Source organism: Alosa alosa, chromosome 6 (assembly GCF_017589495.1).
Source record: "Alosa alosa isolate M-15738 ecotype Scorff River chromosome 6, AALO_Geno_1.1, whole genome shotgun sequence".
Classification (NCBI taxonomy): Eukaryota; Metazoa; Chordata; class Actinopteri; order Clupeiformes; family Clupeidae; genus Alosa; species Alosa alosa.
In genome coordinates, this window is record NC_063194.1 from 22,112,853 (window position 1) to 22,129,820 (window position 16,968).

The 16,968-nt window shown below is 47.2% G+C and overlaps 1 protein-coding gene across 5 annotated transcripts in view; it reads left to right on the top strand.

Annotated features, from left to right (window-relative positions):
- The window catches only part of septin9a (septin 9a), an 87,501-nt gene that overhangs the window by 33,271 nt on the left and 37,262 nt on the right, over nt 1–16,968 (top strand). For 3 of the 5 annotated variants that reach the window (XM_048244844.1, XM_048244849.1, XM_048244845.1), the window contains one exon: nt 6,669–7,385. In XM_048244844.1, coding sequence (XP_048100801.1) covers nt 6,669–7,385 — 717 coding nt within the window. Of the gene's footprint in view, nt 1–6,004; nt 6,228–6,383; nt 6,436–6,668; nt 7,386–16,968 lie in introns of those variants that run through there. The other 2 variants (XM_048244846.1, XM_048244848.1) reach the window with 2 other exon arrangements.

The following is a 16,968-nucleotide window of genomic DNA, read 5'->3' on the forward strand; positions in this document are numbered from 1 at the left end:
TGGGGAAGCAATGAAAGACTCTCTCTCTCTCTCTCTCTCTCTCTCTCTCTCTCTCTCTCTCTCTCTCTCTCTCTCTCTCTCTATCTCTCTCTCTCTCTCTCTCTCTCTCTCTCTCTCTCTCTCTCTCTCTATCTCTCTCTCTCTCTATCTCTATCTCTCTCATGCTGCAACTCAGTGGAATTCTCTTTCTCTTTCGCTCTCTGCTAGGAGTGGGCCGCTGACGTGAAGAGAGTTTGTTGTTTATCACCTTTGGCCCCCGCGGTGTATCACGCTGAGGCCACAAAATGACATGCGCTCTTGTGTTCGTTGGACAAAACCCATGCAGTTAGCGTAACTCTGCCGTGAATGGTGACCGAACACATGATACCTCCTAAGGCACAGGACGTGGAAAGCAGCAGGTCTTGTGACTGACCCACTTAACCCCTGACAACAAGTAGTACTGATAGAGAGGGAGCCATGTGAAACTCTCTGACGTGACCAACACGCTTTTCATGTGCGTAGAGCCGTTCGGAGAAGGAGCAGTTTCAGAGCTCCTGAAAAGATGGCTCAAGTGCTAAATCCACAGAGAGCTCTATCACTGTGGATTGAAGCCATGTGATATTTCACAGCAACATGGTTTGGGGAATGTGAGGGATACTTTTGAGAAACGGAACCTGCTGACTGAAGCAAGAGAGACAGTGAAAGAGGGAGGGAGAGGGAGAGAGAGTGCGAGGGATAAGAAACTTGGGAGGGGGTAAAACTGATAGCAACTGTTTTGGGAATAGAAGAAAGAAAGCATTTTGCGGGTCATTATGCTCATGCTTTCAGCAGCTGTGCTGTGAGCTGTAGTATCATGCTGTACAAAGAGATAGCTTTGAAGGCCTGATAATATTGACATTTTTGTCCTTGATTCATGTATATCAACACACAACACAATCACACACAAACATACCCAAATGTTCATGAGAGTGTGTGTGTGTGTGTGTGTGTTTATCATGCTCTGTGCTGTAGCACTCCCCTTCCCTCTTGAGTCTGTCTGTTGGGCCCTTATCCCTATATGGCGTTTCCAGCTCTTTATCCAGCTAGTCAGACTGTGCAGGTTTGTGCTGAGCAGGGCAAGGCTCCTCTTTGCGTGAGCGGTAAGAAACATAAATCTTTACATTACTGACAGTGTGAATGAGCGACATGGACGATGCACTTCATGATCTCTGATAGACATTGTGCTGATATGCATGGGTAAAAGGAGAAATCAAAAAATCTGTACACTAGCTGCATCACTATCATTATCATTAGCTACTAGCTTGGGTCAGTATAGCCCCTGTATAGGCATCTGCATTAGCTGCACATACAACATCCACACAGGTCCACTAGGAATAAATCCCATGCCACCTCCAAGGAAAGACGGTTACTCAAATTTCACCTCTGTTGTCATCCTTGTGCTGTCCTGGCCTTCAGATATCCAGGCTCATATGAGTTGTGATAGTTGTCACATGACCAAAGGGCCACACAGTCTGGGTCACCTGAGGCCAGCCCACAGCGGACTGTGAGTATTCCATATGTGTCCACTAAACTCTCCATGACTACCCACTGTAAATTCCATAAAGCTTGGATGCCGGAAACCACAGAGCCTGACACAGTCAATCCCATGGTCAGCCCACAAGAACCCACTCTGAGTTTGTAAAGGAGACCAATTAAGGAATTGTTCAGGCAACGTGTGGGCAGACATAATGAGACCAGATTTGATGAAAAGTCCATGAGAAAAGGAACATCAATGTGGGTTTTCCACAGGGAATACCATGTGGGGTGTTTTAAGAGTAAAGATGCTTTACTGATGGACAGCACTTCATAGGTCCAAGGGTGTGGCACGCTCTGTGTTCCCACCTCTAAATCCAGCATGGCCGACTTCAGGCTACTAACCAGTGACCCAACGTTCACATAATCAACTTCAAAAAAAAGACACCCAGACACCGTCACTTTGACACGCAGCCATTGAGACTGAATTAATAGTTTTCCTTTACTGACCTAGATCTGCTGGATAAATCAAAAGCAGTGCGGATTTATTGAGCCTCACTCAGTCAGTCTGGCTTTTTAGTCTCTGTGTCTGACAGACACGCCTGGAGCCCTCATCAGACGCGTCTCGCCACAGCTGAGATGGCAAGCAAACTCACAGGTCTCTTCCCCTCCCCTCTCCTCTCACTGTCTCTCCCTCAAAGACCTCTCTTTCTCTCCATGTCCCTCTCATTCTCTCTCTCTCTCTCTCTCTCTCTCTCTCTCTCTCTCTCTCTCTCTTCTTCCTCTCTCTCCCACACACACATATAGTGGACACAAAGTATTTTTTTCCATGCGGCTCTGGTAGCTTGATTTATCTGCCGTGCAAGAGCGCAGATCTGGAGTTTACCATTCTGCCACATATGGCTGGCTTTTGGGCAGGGGGATTTTGAGATAAACACCATCTAGAACATACAGAAACCATCTGCAGCATTGCAGACCCCTCTACTGCAGTCCATCTGTCATGATATGGGGCCATGCAGGGACAGAGACTGTGTTTGACAGAGAGGATTAAATAGTATACCCAAGGACTATGAGGCGCAATAAAAACAAAAACCTGACCACTTCCTGCCCTCTATGATAACTACATTGCTCTTGAGTCATGGCGTTACACTTTGATTTACCATAACCTAATGTCATCAGAAATACAACATTCTGACAGATAGCCATGACACACAAAGGGAGAGTTGTTTTTGCTGGGCTATTTAGATGTCAGTGGTCACCAGCCTCAGGATGAGGCAGCCTTCCCACTCCTCCCACTCCTCCCACTCCTCCTCCTCCTCCTCCTCCTCCCACCCTCCTCACTCCTCCCACTCCTCCTCCTCCTCCTCACTCCTCCTCCTCCCACTCCTCCTCACTCAGAGACCGTCAGTGCATCCGGTATTTTTCCACCGAGGCCTAGTGCAGCTCCAGGGACCTCTGAGAGTACAGGCAGACTCCGTCCATGAACGTGGAACCAGAATCAGTGGTGTGTGGAGCACAGAACGTAACGTGTGGGTGTGGAGCGCAGAACGTAACCTTCGAGCGCAAAAAGTAACGCGGTGGGTGTGGAGGCAAACGTAACGCGTGTGGGTGTGGAGCGCAGAACGTAACGTGTGGGTGTGGAGCGCAGAACGAACGCGGTGGGTGTGGAGCAGAACGTGGTGTGGAGCGCAAAAAGCAACGCGAAGCGCAGAACATAACGCTAGTGTGGAGCGCAGAACGTAACGTTGGGTGTGGAGCGCAGAACGTAACGTTGGGTGTGGAGCGCAGAACGTAACCTTTCGGTGTGGAGCGCAGAACGTAACCTTTCGGTGTGGAGCGCAGAACGTAACGTGTGGGTGTGGAGCGCAGAACGTAACGTTGGGTGTGGAGCGCAGAACGTAACGTGTGGGTGTGGAGCGCAGAACGTAACCTTTCGGTGTAGAGCGCAGAACGTAATGTTTGGGTGTGGAGCGCAGAACGTAACCTTTCGGTGTGGAGCGCAGAACGTAACGTGTGGGTGTGGAGCGCAGAACGTAACCTTTCGGTGTGGAGCGCAGAACGTAACGTGTGGGTGTGGAGCGCAGAACGTAACGTGTGGGTGTGGAGCGCAGAACGTAACCTTTCGGTGTGGAGCGCAGAACGTAACGTGTGGGTGTGGAGCGCAGAACGTAACGTGTGGGTGTGGAGCGCAGAACGTAACCTTTCGCTGTGGAGCGCAGAACGTAACGTGTGGGTGTGGAGCGCAGAACGTAACGTGTGGGTGTGGAGCAGAAGAACGTAACCTTCGGTGTGGAGCGCCAGAACGTACGCGGTGGGTGTGGTGAACGACTGGGTGTGGAGCGCAGAACGTAACGTGTGGGTGTGGTGAGGACTGTGTTTGTCTTTCTGTTGTTGCTGCTCTCTCTGTGCCCACTGGTAAGATCAGACACAGCACATGTGCCTCCATGGAAGTATGTGGGGTATGCACACAGCCTTTAAAAACACACACACGCGCACACACACACACACACACACACACACACACACACACACACACACACAGTCCTTCAGAGTGATTCCATATTAAGCTAACAGCAAGCCTGCCAGCACTGGGATGGCGCTGCAAAGATGCCCTCAGAAGACTGGAAACGATGGTTCTAACAGCAACAAATGGACTCTGAATCCACATGGAGTATCTCCAAAGTTACAGTGACTAAAATTGAATTTAGTCATTTAGGTCATTCGACACTAAAGCTGAAGCCAAGAGGGCTAACTGTCCAAAGTCACAATATTCCGACTCTAAGTGAGGCTGTGTGTGAATACTGGGCCCCTGATCTCGGGTCACAACTCACAAACAAGCCCTCCCTGGGATACAACGTTCTCATGACTCTTTCCACAGGAAATGACATCAGCGGGAGAGAGGGGGGATTTAAGCCTCAGTCCCTTTTAAAACGATGAGTCACACTCTGAAAAGACCCGGTGAACTTTGGCTCATGAGAACATCAATGGCAAGACTTTAAAACAGTCTGACTTTGTTTTCTTGTGCGTTGCGGTATCACATAACTGATTTGTGACATATTGTTGTAGTTGTTGTTGTTTATGATGATTGCTGAAAGTTAAATAAAAAAGTTTGCTATGGCCCTGCTTGAGCTTGATGCATGGGAGTAACCATATTACAACAAGACCACTGGCTCTCAGTCAGGAGGCACTTGACTTTTTTTGTGTGTGTGCAGAAACCCAACCCAGGGTCAGTGAGCTCCAGCTTTACCTGCTTTGAAAATGATTGTGACAGGTGTTTTCTCTTCACACATTTGTTACGGGCAAAGCAAAACAAATAAAAAAAGAGTGAGAGAGAGAGAGAGAGAGATACTTTTGTACCTCTGTACTGTATGAGACAAGATGGCTTCATGTTCAGTCCTCTGGGTCCAGCAGCTCAGACCTTGAGAATGTCAAAAGATCCAGTTACCATTAAAGGTGCACACACTGAAACAAAGCATTTAGAACAACTGTGTACATTACGTTTTTTTCATTGGCTCTGCGTATATCCTAGCTTTCAAACTCAGCAGGCAAATAGGTCATAATGAAAATGTAATTTGTATGTACAGAGCTTTGAAGTGCCTTGCATGCTCTTTTACTAGGGCTGCAACAATTAATTGATAAGTTGTCAACTATTAACTAAATTGCCAACTATTTTAGTAATTGGTTAACCGGCTTGTGTCATTTTTCCTATTTTAAGTAAAATACCTCAACATTTTCTGATTGCAGCTTTGAATTATTTTGGGCTCACTTGCTTCTCTATGACTGTAAACTAAACAATCTTTAACGTATGGAGGAAGAAGGCATTTGAGGATATAATCTTGGGCTTTGCGAAACACTCATTTCTTTAACTATTTTCTGACATTTTATTGACCAAACAACTAATTTATTCAAAGAAAATAATCAAAAGTTAATCAATCATGAAAATAATCGTTAGTTGCAGCCCTGTTTTTCAGCCCAAGATCAAGATGTCACACTGTGTCCACAGACCTTGGTTAGAAAGGTTGGAAATGTAGACTTTGGATGTATGATATAATATCACGGGTAATGACAGAAAGCATAGCACATTCCCATTGCTGTAGACCTGCAATTCATTCTTAATCCTTCTGCTGACCATCTGCCAGTAGACTCTGGCATGTATTTTAAGACCTTGAACATACCAGCAGTGTTTGACATGGTTCATGGAGCCTGCATAGCATGAAGTATCCCGACATGTCTGATGCAAGAGTGGAATAAGCGCTTGTAAATATGGCCTTTCTGGTTAGTCAGAATTCTGTTCCACATAGAAGTGATGTTTCAGTTCAAGTTAATAGTTTGCATAGCCATCATTTTAAGATGCTTCTTTACACCACATTGATGGTATTACGAAACCTCTTTAATGAAACATGTCTCAGAATCACTAATTCGGCATTAATTATTAGCAAGCGCTGCGTAATAATTATTTCGAGGTTAATAGGCTATGGCTAGACGTTTGTCGTTTGGAGGCAACTCTTTGGAGGGCCTGCGAGAGGGAGTTAGTGGGCGAACTGTGTGGGCCTGCTGCCACTGCTACTTGAAAGACGGCAAAAAAACGTCACTACGAATTATCAAGGCCTACCCATGATTCCACTGGGTTTACCTCGTGTTTGTAATCTGGTTGGTGTCGTGCGTGTGTAGCCTACAACAGGCGCAAATATCCTCTGCTATGATGTTATCAACCTACATAAAAAAAGTAAAATCAGGTAAAACAATGTAACATGCTACCTTCCACTGTTTCCTGTCTCCAGCAGGTTTTGTGTTCCTTGTCAGAATATATTGACGACGCCCACTGGTATCATAACGTTACTCTGAACGTTAGGCCTACTCTGAACCATCTTGATCGGGTAGCTGGTCAAGAAAATAGATGACGCAATATGAATAGCCGTCATGGTGTAGTTGAACATAACATCGGTTAGAAAATACAGTTTGTTGAAAAGTGAACCTTAGATCAAACTAAGTCTATTGCTTGATATGACTTAGCACGTGTGATATGTGGGTTGATGTTTTCATGTTGCAAATGTACATATTCCAGACGTTTTGGTTATTAGGACAATTCTCTTTCATTATGTATGTTTTGGATTGTGGCCCGGAGTCAGCATGTACATGGATGCAAACTCTGACTTTGTCCAATCTTTGTGTTGCAGCTCTGAAGAGGTCGTTTGAGGTGGAAGAGGTGGACACCTCCACACACTCTTCACCCCTGTCACGTCGGACCCACCCTCTGCGATCCTCCTTGACCTCCCCCAGCAGTCAGCGATTCCATGACCTGAGCTCCCGCAATTCCGACCACACATCCAAGGATGGCGCCAACCAACGCTCTCCGAATACCAGCCTGCGGCGCGTGGAGCTCTCGGGTGGACGCATGGCCGAGCCGGTGTCCCGCCGGACGGAGATCTCCATCGACATCTCCTCCAAGCAGGTGGACAGTTCGCCCAGCCCTGGCATCAGCCGCTACGGCCTGCGGAGACCCGAGGTGCAGGCGCACAGGACCACTGCCCCAGAGGCCGCCTCCACCGCCGTGCCTCACAGGCGGACGGAGGTCACCCTCAGCCGGCCCCCGAGCCAGGAGCCCCCAGTGGCCCCCAGGAGGGCCGAGCCTCCGTCCCCGGCATTCTCCTCCCGCATCCCTGAGCCCAGCCAGAGGAGAGTGGAGCCTCCTAGCCCCGTGGTGGCTGACGCTCCGTCCAGACGCTTGGACATGAACGCCAGCAGCAGACAGCTGGAGACCCCTCCGCCTCCGTCTCAGCCCCTGCCCAGGGAAGTGGAGACCAGCTTGCCCACAGTGCCCACTGATGCCCCCAGCAACATGGAGCACAGATCCCAGCCAGCAGTCATCGAAGCGCCCACAGCACCACCTGAGAGTAAGTCTTTGGGTCTTGTCATTGCTACTCTGCTTTAACTTTAAATAAACTGTAAAATATGTGTGGGTTAGGTTAGGTGGTAGTTGAATGTTATCATCAACATTCTTTTCTTGTGTACTTATGATTGTTTTTCCACCGTGTGCTCAATAGAGCTGTGATTGAGGACAATCTTAATATCACTCTTCAGTCATCTTATCCTGCACAGAAAATGCTGTTAATCTTCAGAAGCCTTTTTACCATCAGTGCTGCCTAATAATGAGAGTAGCAGGGACCCTGCATAGGAAAGAATGCACTCTGTCCAGCTCAAACTGCATGATGTCAGATTCTCATGAAAGATCACTTTAGGGCAGCCGCGGAGCTGAGATTCCTGTCAGGCAGTCTGCCATGGAGAGCCCGAAAGTCATGCAGTCTCTAAGCGCAATCTGTTTCCTGCGAGGAGGAGACTAAGGCGCTGGACTTAATAACGGGCTCTGGTCTTTAGTGTTTGGCCAGGCAGCATGCCATGGCGTTCCAGCTTGGGTTGAGTGTTACTTTAAAGCTGACTATTCAGCTCAAAGTATAGGTTCACCCTGGCAAACTGAGGAGCCACAACCACCAGTTTCTCAGGGGTGTCTTGTTTGGCCAGCTATCTACTGAAGTACTTTTTGGTTGTATTATTGTGGCAAGTGGATTTTTTACTATTGGAAAGCTGTGTATATTTGGGTATTTATTTTATTGTTCTTTGATTTATTTTTTCCCTTATTTGTTCTTTTATGCTTGGGGAGTTAAAATTGGACCATGCCTTGCATTCATGTTGGGCCAACCAAACATTTTGTCTAATGTTGCAATCTGATACTTTGACCGATTGCTGTCTATATTTGGACTTAAGTTGGAGTGGAGTTGAGTTGCAGAGAATTTAGAAGAAGGGAGTGTTTTTGTTGACCTAGTGGATAGAGAACCTGATTCTTATATATTTATTTGTTATGCTGGTCTCAGAATTGTTTTGTTGATGGTAGCCTAGGGCCATGGTGTGTGCTAGAGGACTAACTCACACATCACACATACCAGGACTGGCGCTCCCTCTCCTGAGATAGATGAGCCAGAGTAGAGTGTTCTTCCAGAGTTCTGAGTGGACATGACTCATCCTGCTCCTCCATCTCTTCACAGAGGTGTCAGGGTGAAAAAAAAGAAAGGAGTGAAGTTTGGACTTCAGCTATTGCAAGGAAAGAATGCCCTGAGAGACTGCACACATCCATCTATTTAAGACTCTGTGTGTCATTCTCTCTTACTGTCTCTATCCTCCTCTGGGTTTACCATAACAGTTTAACACGTTAAACATTTGGAGGCCTCTAAAACTCATGCTAGATTTTTATTTATTGACTTCTCATCTGCATTTCATACTATTCAGCCTTACCTACCGGGGGAGAAAATTCTGAAAATTGCCACTGTAGGCTGAAAATATTTTTATTTCTGACTTTCACTTTGAGTCTAGATTAGCATGGCCGGTGTACTTGAAATTGGTAGAGGTGTTTATTGTGAAAGTGTGCAGAGTGGTTCTTTTCACCTTTGCATGCATGTGCTGCAGTAAATAAGATTTCATTGTACATATGCCAACAGCCCCATTAAAGGTAGCATTGTGTGACATTGAAGGTCTGGTCTTAAATGTTGCACCTTGGAAGTGTTCCATGATGAATGTATGAGAAGGTCTCTGGTAGTCCGCTCAACACTCGTACAGCCCAACCCACTCCGAGCCTGGTCCGTCTCAGCCAGTGTTGGTTCTGAAAGGTGCCACATTCCAAGTCTGGAGTCCATAAGTGTTCCGCTTCATAAAAATAGAAGCCTTCCAGTTCGTTGTGGCTGTAGCACAGTCTGGGACTCCCTTCCATTACGGGGCAATTTGTTTGGCAGGTGGCTGATCACTGGCCTGCTCCGTGGCGGCCAGCCACATGCCAGTCCCTGCTCCAGGGGCGCCTGCAGGAATTAATGCTATGGTACGCACACCCGACCCATCGCCGCCCCACAAAACATTTTTAAAAATACGCGTGGACAATATTTGTCCGTTTCCCGGTTTAGCCATGCATTGGTCAGCAAAAACATCCACATGCAATAATACAACAACAACGTCTACTATGACCTATTCATTTGGACAACTTGATACAGCCCTATACAGGCTAAAGTTACCTTGTTTTGTTCTTGACGTCTGGCTTTAAACAGCTGTAATGCAGTCTAACATTCTCACAAGCACACCAATTGCCTACCTTGTTCTTGCCCATCTGGAATAATTCCTCTAGCTTTGCTGCCTCCATACTTTCTGTTGTTTAAACGTGTGATCCATCATGAGTATTGAATTAGTGAATTAGCTCAACATTGTGTGCTGATAACCATATATAGATAGATAGCCGAGTAAAAGAAAACAAGTAGCCTATGTGCCTGCATGCGTATTGTGTCTCCTGCTCAAACTAAATGTGTGTGCGTTAATTTTGATAAGTGTTCACTAAGTTACGTAATAGAAAATTGTAAATAGCCTGATGGCAGCTAATGGGATACTGTGCATAGTTGGGAAGGTATGGTGGGCCAATTTGGTGTGAATACACATTACACACACACAGGGAAATTCTCTCGTTGTTGAGCCTGATGGTACGCACAGTGCGAACGGACGCACACCTGCAGGCGCGCCTGCCCTGCTCAATCAAACGGCTGAGTGGCTCTCAGCGGAGGTGACTGACGTGCAGTTATGCGTGTCTGTTTTTACCCTGGTGCGTGGCCTTGGTGGTCCAAACAGCATCAAAGGCCCTCTGTGGAAGCCATGATGATGGTGGAAGTGTTGAACTCAAAACAAACCCCTGAGAGAATTCTCTCTTCCTTCAGAAATAGGAAGAAATGTGGTCTTTGAAGCCAGTGTTTTTCCAGCAAACGAAAGGTAATACTAGGACTAGCTGTGTGTGTGTGTGTGTGTGTGTGTGTGTGGTGTCTCTGTTTGTGATTCAGTGTGCATGCATATACAATTTCCCATCCAGGATTCCCATCCAGAGGTTTGTGACAACTCCTACTTTGCTCTCTGAGAGCGAGAGAGGGGGGAGAAAATCCAGACGTGACGGGAAAACCTTTTCAAGATGTGTTTTTGTGTGCGGCTACGTCTGCCACATTTGGGTTCAATTACTAGGCGCTCGGCAAAAGCCCCCACAACGAGGGGGGGAACCCCCACCCCAAACCCCATCCCCCTCCTCCACTATCCCATCCCTCCCTCCCTCCCTCTCTCCCTCTCTCCCTCCCAGGTCGGGGGAGAGCGCCAGAGCCAGGGCCGGCCCACATGGATTCCTGTAAACAGCAGCCAGGCCGAGCGAGAGGGGACAAGAGGGGAGGGGGGGGGGGGGGGGTGGTGGTAAGGGGTGGTTCACCTGGGAGAGCAGAAAAAACTATCAGCAAAGTGGAAAACCAACTGTGACCCCCAGTGTCCGTGTTTCGGAATGAGCAGGAGCTTGGGTTGCGTTCACTTCCTGGTCTCATAGTGGACGTTGTGTAACTCACACTTACCATACGTTTCCTATCTCTCTTGAGAAGATGTGTTGGTGTTATAGTTATGTCTGTACTGTCTGTAGCTGTTTCACACTGTTGAATAGGAAGCTTTTTTGTATTGTTGGGCTAAGGGTGGTTAGATCTGCATTGAGGTGTAATAGAGCATGACATAGCAGTCACTGTGGGGAGCTGCACAACTGAACTCTATTGGCTGAATTTGGTTAGCCAGCTCACTGTTGTCTTTGGGGGCATTCCAGGAGGAGGCGTGCAAGCAAATCGTGTGATTGTGAGCATGGCAGAGTTAGCAGTTTTGCTCGGTGACTTCACAGTAGACATGAATCAACAGAATACTCCTCTCACTCTTTCCCTCCTTTCTCTCTCTCTCTCTCTCTCTCTCCTTTTTTCTCTGTGTCTCTCGCTCTGGAAGGTTGGTCAGAGGGAGGATGGCATGAAGGTGTTGAGAGAGATAAAGAATGATCTGTCCTTCCCGGCATGAAGGCACTGTGTTTTACGGAAAGCCCCTCGGCCCACCTGTTGATAGCAGCATGAGGCACCCAAGGGGTCACGCCACCCTGCAGTAGCCTCAAGTAATGAGTACACACACACACACACACACACACATCCTCTTTGAGTTAAGTTCCTGTTGAGATGATGGGGAATGCATCACTGTCTCCATGTGACTTAACAGCAGTAAGAAAGACTAAGCGTGGAATTGAATTAAATTTGTCCAGACGCAGACGCGTGGGTTTGTGATTTGTGTCCAGTGCGTGTCCTGTGTTGGCCTTATGGGCCGCTGCGGAACTCGATGCCTCATTTTTGCCAAGGGTGCCCTCTTTGTCTAAGCTGTTGGGAGCAGGCAGAGGATATCCTTTGCATTGTGTGTGTGTGTGTGTGTGTGTATTTGAGGACAAGTGAATGGACGGATTAGAGAGAGAGAGAGAGAGAGAGAAAGGGAAAGAGGAAGAGCACAAATAGAGAGAAAGAAAGGCATACTGAGCGAAACAGATGATGTGTTGAGGTCCATGAGTGGTCATTAGCTCTCGGGGGAGCTGTCGGCTCGAGGGTGAGCCACTCCGGTCATGCTCTCTTTCCCCCTCACATTAACCGTGACCAACCCTCAAGGGTTCCCTCTGCCAACCCACCCCCAACCCCAACCCCGCCACCCTGCCGGTGGGAACATGCGGGTCCGTGTTCAAGAGCCCTGGGCCTGGAGCCGGCAAGACCCACTCCCCCTCTTCTGGGACCCGCAGTCACAGCTACTTGCATGGTATTTAGAGAAAGTTGTTTATGAAGAAAAGAGAGGGTGTTAATTTGTTCAGCGCTGTTTGGTATGTCTGCAAGCCGATATGAATCTAAATACACATCATTCTGATGGTCATGAGGGCTGTTTTTATGTCCCCCTAGAGGTTTCCCCCCATCAAGGGTCATTAAGTGTTGGCTGGAGCTATTGGGCTTTTAACATCCTGTCAATGCAGGCCTTCCACAGTACTGAACAGGAAATTATCTAACGGGACTCCACATTTGCCATTCGTGTGTGTGTGTGTGTGTGTAAAGGCACTCAAAAGGCACTCTACTTTCCTTCCTTTTGGCCCATCGGAGAGACTTCCACTTAAACCTTGGCCAGAGCAGATGGCTGTCTCTGGGTTGGATGCCACCAGATCATCATTTAAGGGAACCCAGATTCCCATAAGCTTTATTCATCTGTAACTGTATCTAGTGTGTCTAAACTTTATCCACAGGCTTGCTGTCACCATGCTAGATCTATGCCGAGAACCTGCAGGGAATAGTCATGTTTTGGGAGTGTCGCGTTCATCTTTTAATCTCGAACCTTGAATCTTTCTAATGCCTGTGTGTTTTTGACTCTGGTCTGTGTGTGGTGTGATTAACTTGTAGTTGATGTGTGGAATCGATCCAGACGGCGAATCTTCATCATAGATTAGGCCTGCATCTCCAGTGGCCTGACCCCTAGTCGTTACTTAAGGCTGACCCTTCCCCTGACCCCAGGAAGCAATTCATGCGCTTTCCCATGATGCATGAGCCGGACCTGTCAGACGAGAGCTGTGCCTTAGCGGCCTAGTCATCACTAATTTCCTCCTCTTGCAGGAGTGTGCGTCTGAACAGGAAGCGCTTATCTGCTAGGAGAGACTAGATCATTGATATCAATCCCATCAGGCGGCTAACTGATCAGAGGGAGTCTTGAGAAAGTCACTGTTAAATGCCTAAAGGGGTTTTGTGTGGATTATGGTATGGTATAGTATGGAAGTGAAAAGATGGGTTTGAGGGAATAGCATCTCAGTATTTAAGATTCGTTGCTGTAAAGGCCATGGGGAATGACCAAACATTGAGATCAACTTCTCAGTCTCCTGTTAACTTGTTGAGCAAGTCGTGATTGCAAAGTGTGTATTCTCTAATGGTGTTAATGTTTTTGTTTATTGTCAATGTCAACGTTTTCTCTGTGTGCATGTAAGCATGACTGTGTGGAAAAAATGGTCACAATTGAACTCATGAGAAAAGGAAGTTCAAAAGTAGCCGAGTTGCTCCGTGTTATCAAAACAACAAAAAATTCATGAACCTTGGGTTAATGCTCTTGACCAATTAACCATGATTCAGCGTGATCTTTTCAAAATGAAAATGTGTTTATTTATTGTCTCGACATCGCTGTGGGCAGTAAGGGCAGTCCACTGTATTATGGGGTCAGAGATGCAGACTTTGTTCCTAAACACACAGAGGCGTTTGGGAAAGCTTCAGGTTTGTTATTTTCTTTGCTTTGCTTGGATCACCAACATTCTTCTGCGGGGACGCGTGCATGAAATGCTGAAAATGCCGGTGGTCAGGGAATGCAGGAGTGGTTGGCAGAGAGAACGAGAACGAGATGGGGGAAGAGAGAGAGAGAGAGAGAGAACGAGCGAGAACAGCCCACAGCCCACAGCCACTTGAGAGGAAGCAGAGGGCAGGTCGGCTCGGCCAGTGAGTGGGTAGATGGAGGCTGGGTGACCATTCTCTCAGGCTAAACGTATTTATCCAGACGGCATCTCCTCTCCCTGGCCCAAACAGAGGTGGCCTTTGAGAGCCACTGGGCCCAGATGATTTTGTACTTTTTTTTTCGCAGACAGGACGGGACTTGTGCGTTGTGTCACATGGGGCGGAAATGTACTCGGCCGTAAATCACTTACCAGCACGGCCGCTCCGCTCAGCCAAGGCCAGACGCTTCGCCGCGACCGAGCGAGGGAGCAAACAAACAAGAGAGTAAACAGAGGAGAGGGAAAGGGGATGGAGTGTGTGTAAACAGGAAGGAGATGGAGTTTTTTTTTAACTCCCTGCTCACTCAAAAAAGCACATGAAAACAATTCTTATCAGCCTCATTACTCAATTTACATTAGCCATATGTCTGTCTTTTTGTCTCTCTCTCACACACAGTCACATACACACAAACAGCCAGGCAACGACATCCTCCCTGCATAAGAAGACCCTAGTGCAGTGTTTTCCTAGTGGGTCACTTTGGCAATCACAAAGACACACACACCCACACACACACCCCCACACACACACACACGCATACACAAGCACTGTACTGTGACTGTATGTCTCGCTACAGTCCCGTCTTGCTGTAGTCCTTAACTCTGCTGCTCTTTGTGGTGGTTCTGAAGGTCTCCTTAGTCCGCACTATATTTAGAGTTTGCTGCTCGGACTGTGAGGCCTGGCCGTCCCATCAGGAGGGGTACTCCTCTCAGCTGCTCAGTAGTCTGGCTCCCTCTCAGTGCAGTTCCCCATCTCCTCCAGCAGGAGTCACTGTTACACAGGTAAAGCCTGAGCCCACTCCTGGAGATGCTGCAGGTGAGTCCATGCAGGTGAGGCAGATGCCAGGCCTCCTTTGGGGGTTTGGACGGTCGGCAGGCCTTTCTTCTTCTAGCCCCCTCACAGAGAACACTCCAGAAGTAATATTCTCTTGGCTGTTTTTAAGGAAGCTCAAATGTGATTGATAGCTGTGAAGGTTATTCAGGAACTATGTGTGTCAGGAACCTGATTAGAAAGCCTACATTTCGAGTTTTTTACAGCACGGAGTACTCTCTGGGTTTCTTTGACACAATATATAAAGTAGTAGTGTGACACTACCAATATCTTGATAGTAATACCAAAATTATACCCTGGCCTTTTATTTTTTACCTTCTAGAGTTTTCCACTAATTATTGTCTTAGCAAATGATTGGCTTATGAGGCTGATCCTGGGTCAGTGTTTGCTTTCAGTCTCAGAGCTGTATCAGCGGTGAAAGAGCTGGCTGTGGTGGCCAGGGAGCAGCACAGTGACCACAGTGACTGTCTGCTGCTACTGCTCTGGTCCAGATCTTTGGATCTGTTTACTGACGGAGGTGCTTCCTGCTCTCCCAGGGGTGGGGCTGAAGTAGCCCTTTTTCACATCCTTTCTCACGTCCTTTCTCACACTCTTTCTTTACACACATAAGGTAGGTAGACCTATTTCAGTTTATCCACAGAAACCCTCTTCATAGTAGCCTTAGCTTTGGACCCTAAGTTACTGTTTTGTGAATGTGAGTGTGTATGTGTGTGTGATAGGGCTGTCACTTTTGTGAAAAATTGATGGGAATTTTCTTTTTAGCTTTCGCAATGCTTACTGCACTTCGGAATTCTTTTATATTCTTATATTCTTGTTTGTGAATTTTGTTACATCTATCCTTTTTATTTGTTTAAAATTAATAGTGTACATATTTGGTTAAAATCGATTCCCTATTTTAGTTTTCGAAACTTGTGTTGTTTGGTTGTTTGATTTTCGAACGTAAAGTGACAGCCCTAGTGTGTGAGTGGTTACTTAAATCAAGACCTCCATTTATAACTGGCCCAGCGCCCCCGGGATTCTCATAGGCTTTTTTCGCTGTGTTGATTGCTTTTCAGAAGAACTGTGGGCATTTTTCCAGCTTTGTTTCCCCTTTCTCCCAGCCAGGTCAGCAGTTCTAATAATAAAGTCCCATTGATTCACACTCAGCTGCCCAGGGCCTGCACCCCACCCCACCCCACCCCAAAGTCCATCCTTCCTTGCTTTTCCACTCCCCTCCCTTGTGGCCATCCATCAGTGACTCTGCAAAGTTCTAAACTTGAACTGCAGGGTGGAGGTGCTGCTTTTGCTGAGTCATGGTTCCCTGAGCAGAAGAGCAGTTTGGTCCTCTCTTGTCCTCGCCTGTCTCACAGTTACAATTCATCAAGTCTCCCTTACATTTGAGTGGTCTGTAGGTGGTCCTAATAGTAGTGCCTCTAGCTGTAATTGTACTGTATTCTTTCTGAACATGGGACATGGCTGTCCAGAGTCCACTCCCTAGTGATGGACAGGATGTTTTTGTACATTACATTACATTACATTACATTTGGCTGACGCTTTTTAACCAAAGCGACTAACAACATTTAAACAGCATCGTTTTAGAAATCAATTCCTCACAATTTTAGGATTGAAGTTTAAAAAAAACAAAAAAAAAAAAAACATTTGAGCACAGAAAGAAGAATAAAGTGCCGTCGGTGAGTGCTGCTGTTTTACCAGGCCACTTATCAGCCTAAAACCTGGTGAGTGCATCGGATCAGTAAGACCTATTAAAAGTGTTGCTATGAGTAGGTGGTGTCTCTTAAAGCTGGGTCTCAGAGTTTTGAAAGTGGAAAAGGATGTCCCTGCCCTTGTAGGAACTGGCAGTGTGTTCCTAACCAACGATGAACAACAGATTTATATAAAAAAGTTTGGATTGGTTTGAGCTGCACCGGGTGGTAGAGCTAGGGCGTTAATGTCAGAGGGCTATATATCTGGATAAGTAGTGTAAGTCTGCATGAGGGCATCCAAGTAGGTGGGAGCAGAACCCGAGACCACTTTGTAGGCAGCGTTAGAGACTTGAATTGATCGCGGGCACCATTAGGTGACCAGTGTAGCTGGACGACAGCGGGGCAACATGTGCCCTTTTGGGTTGGTTGTAGACCAGGCGGCGCCCGCTTCTGGATCATCTGAAGTGGTTTCACCAAGTGACTGGCTGGAGACCTGTCAGGAGTGGCATTGCAGTAGTCGTAGTCGGAGATGACAATTGCCTGAACCAGAAGTTGGG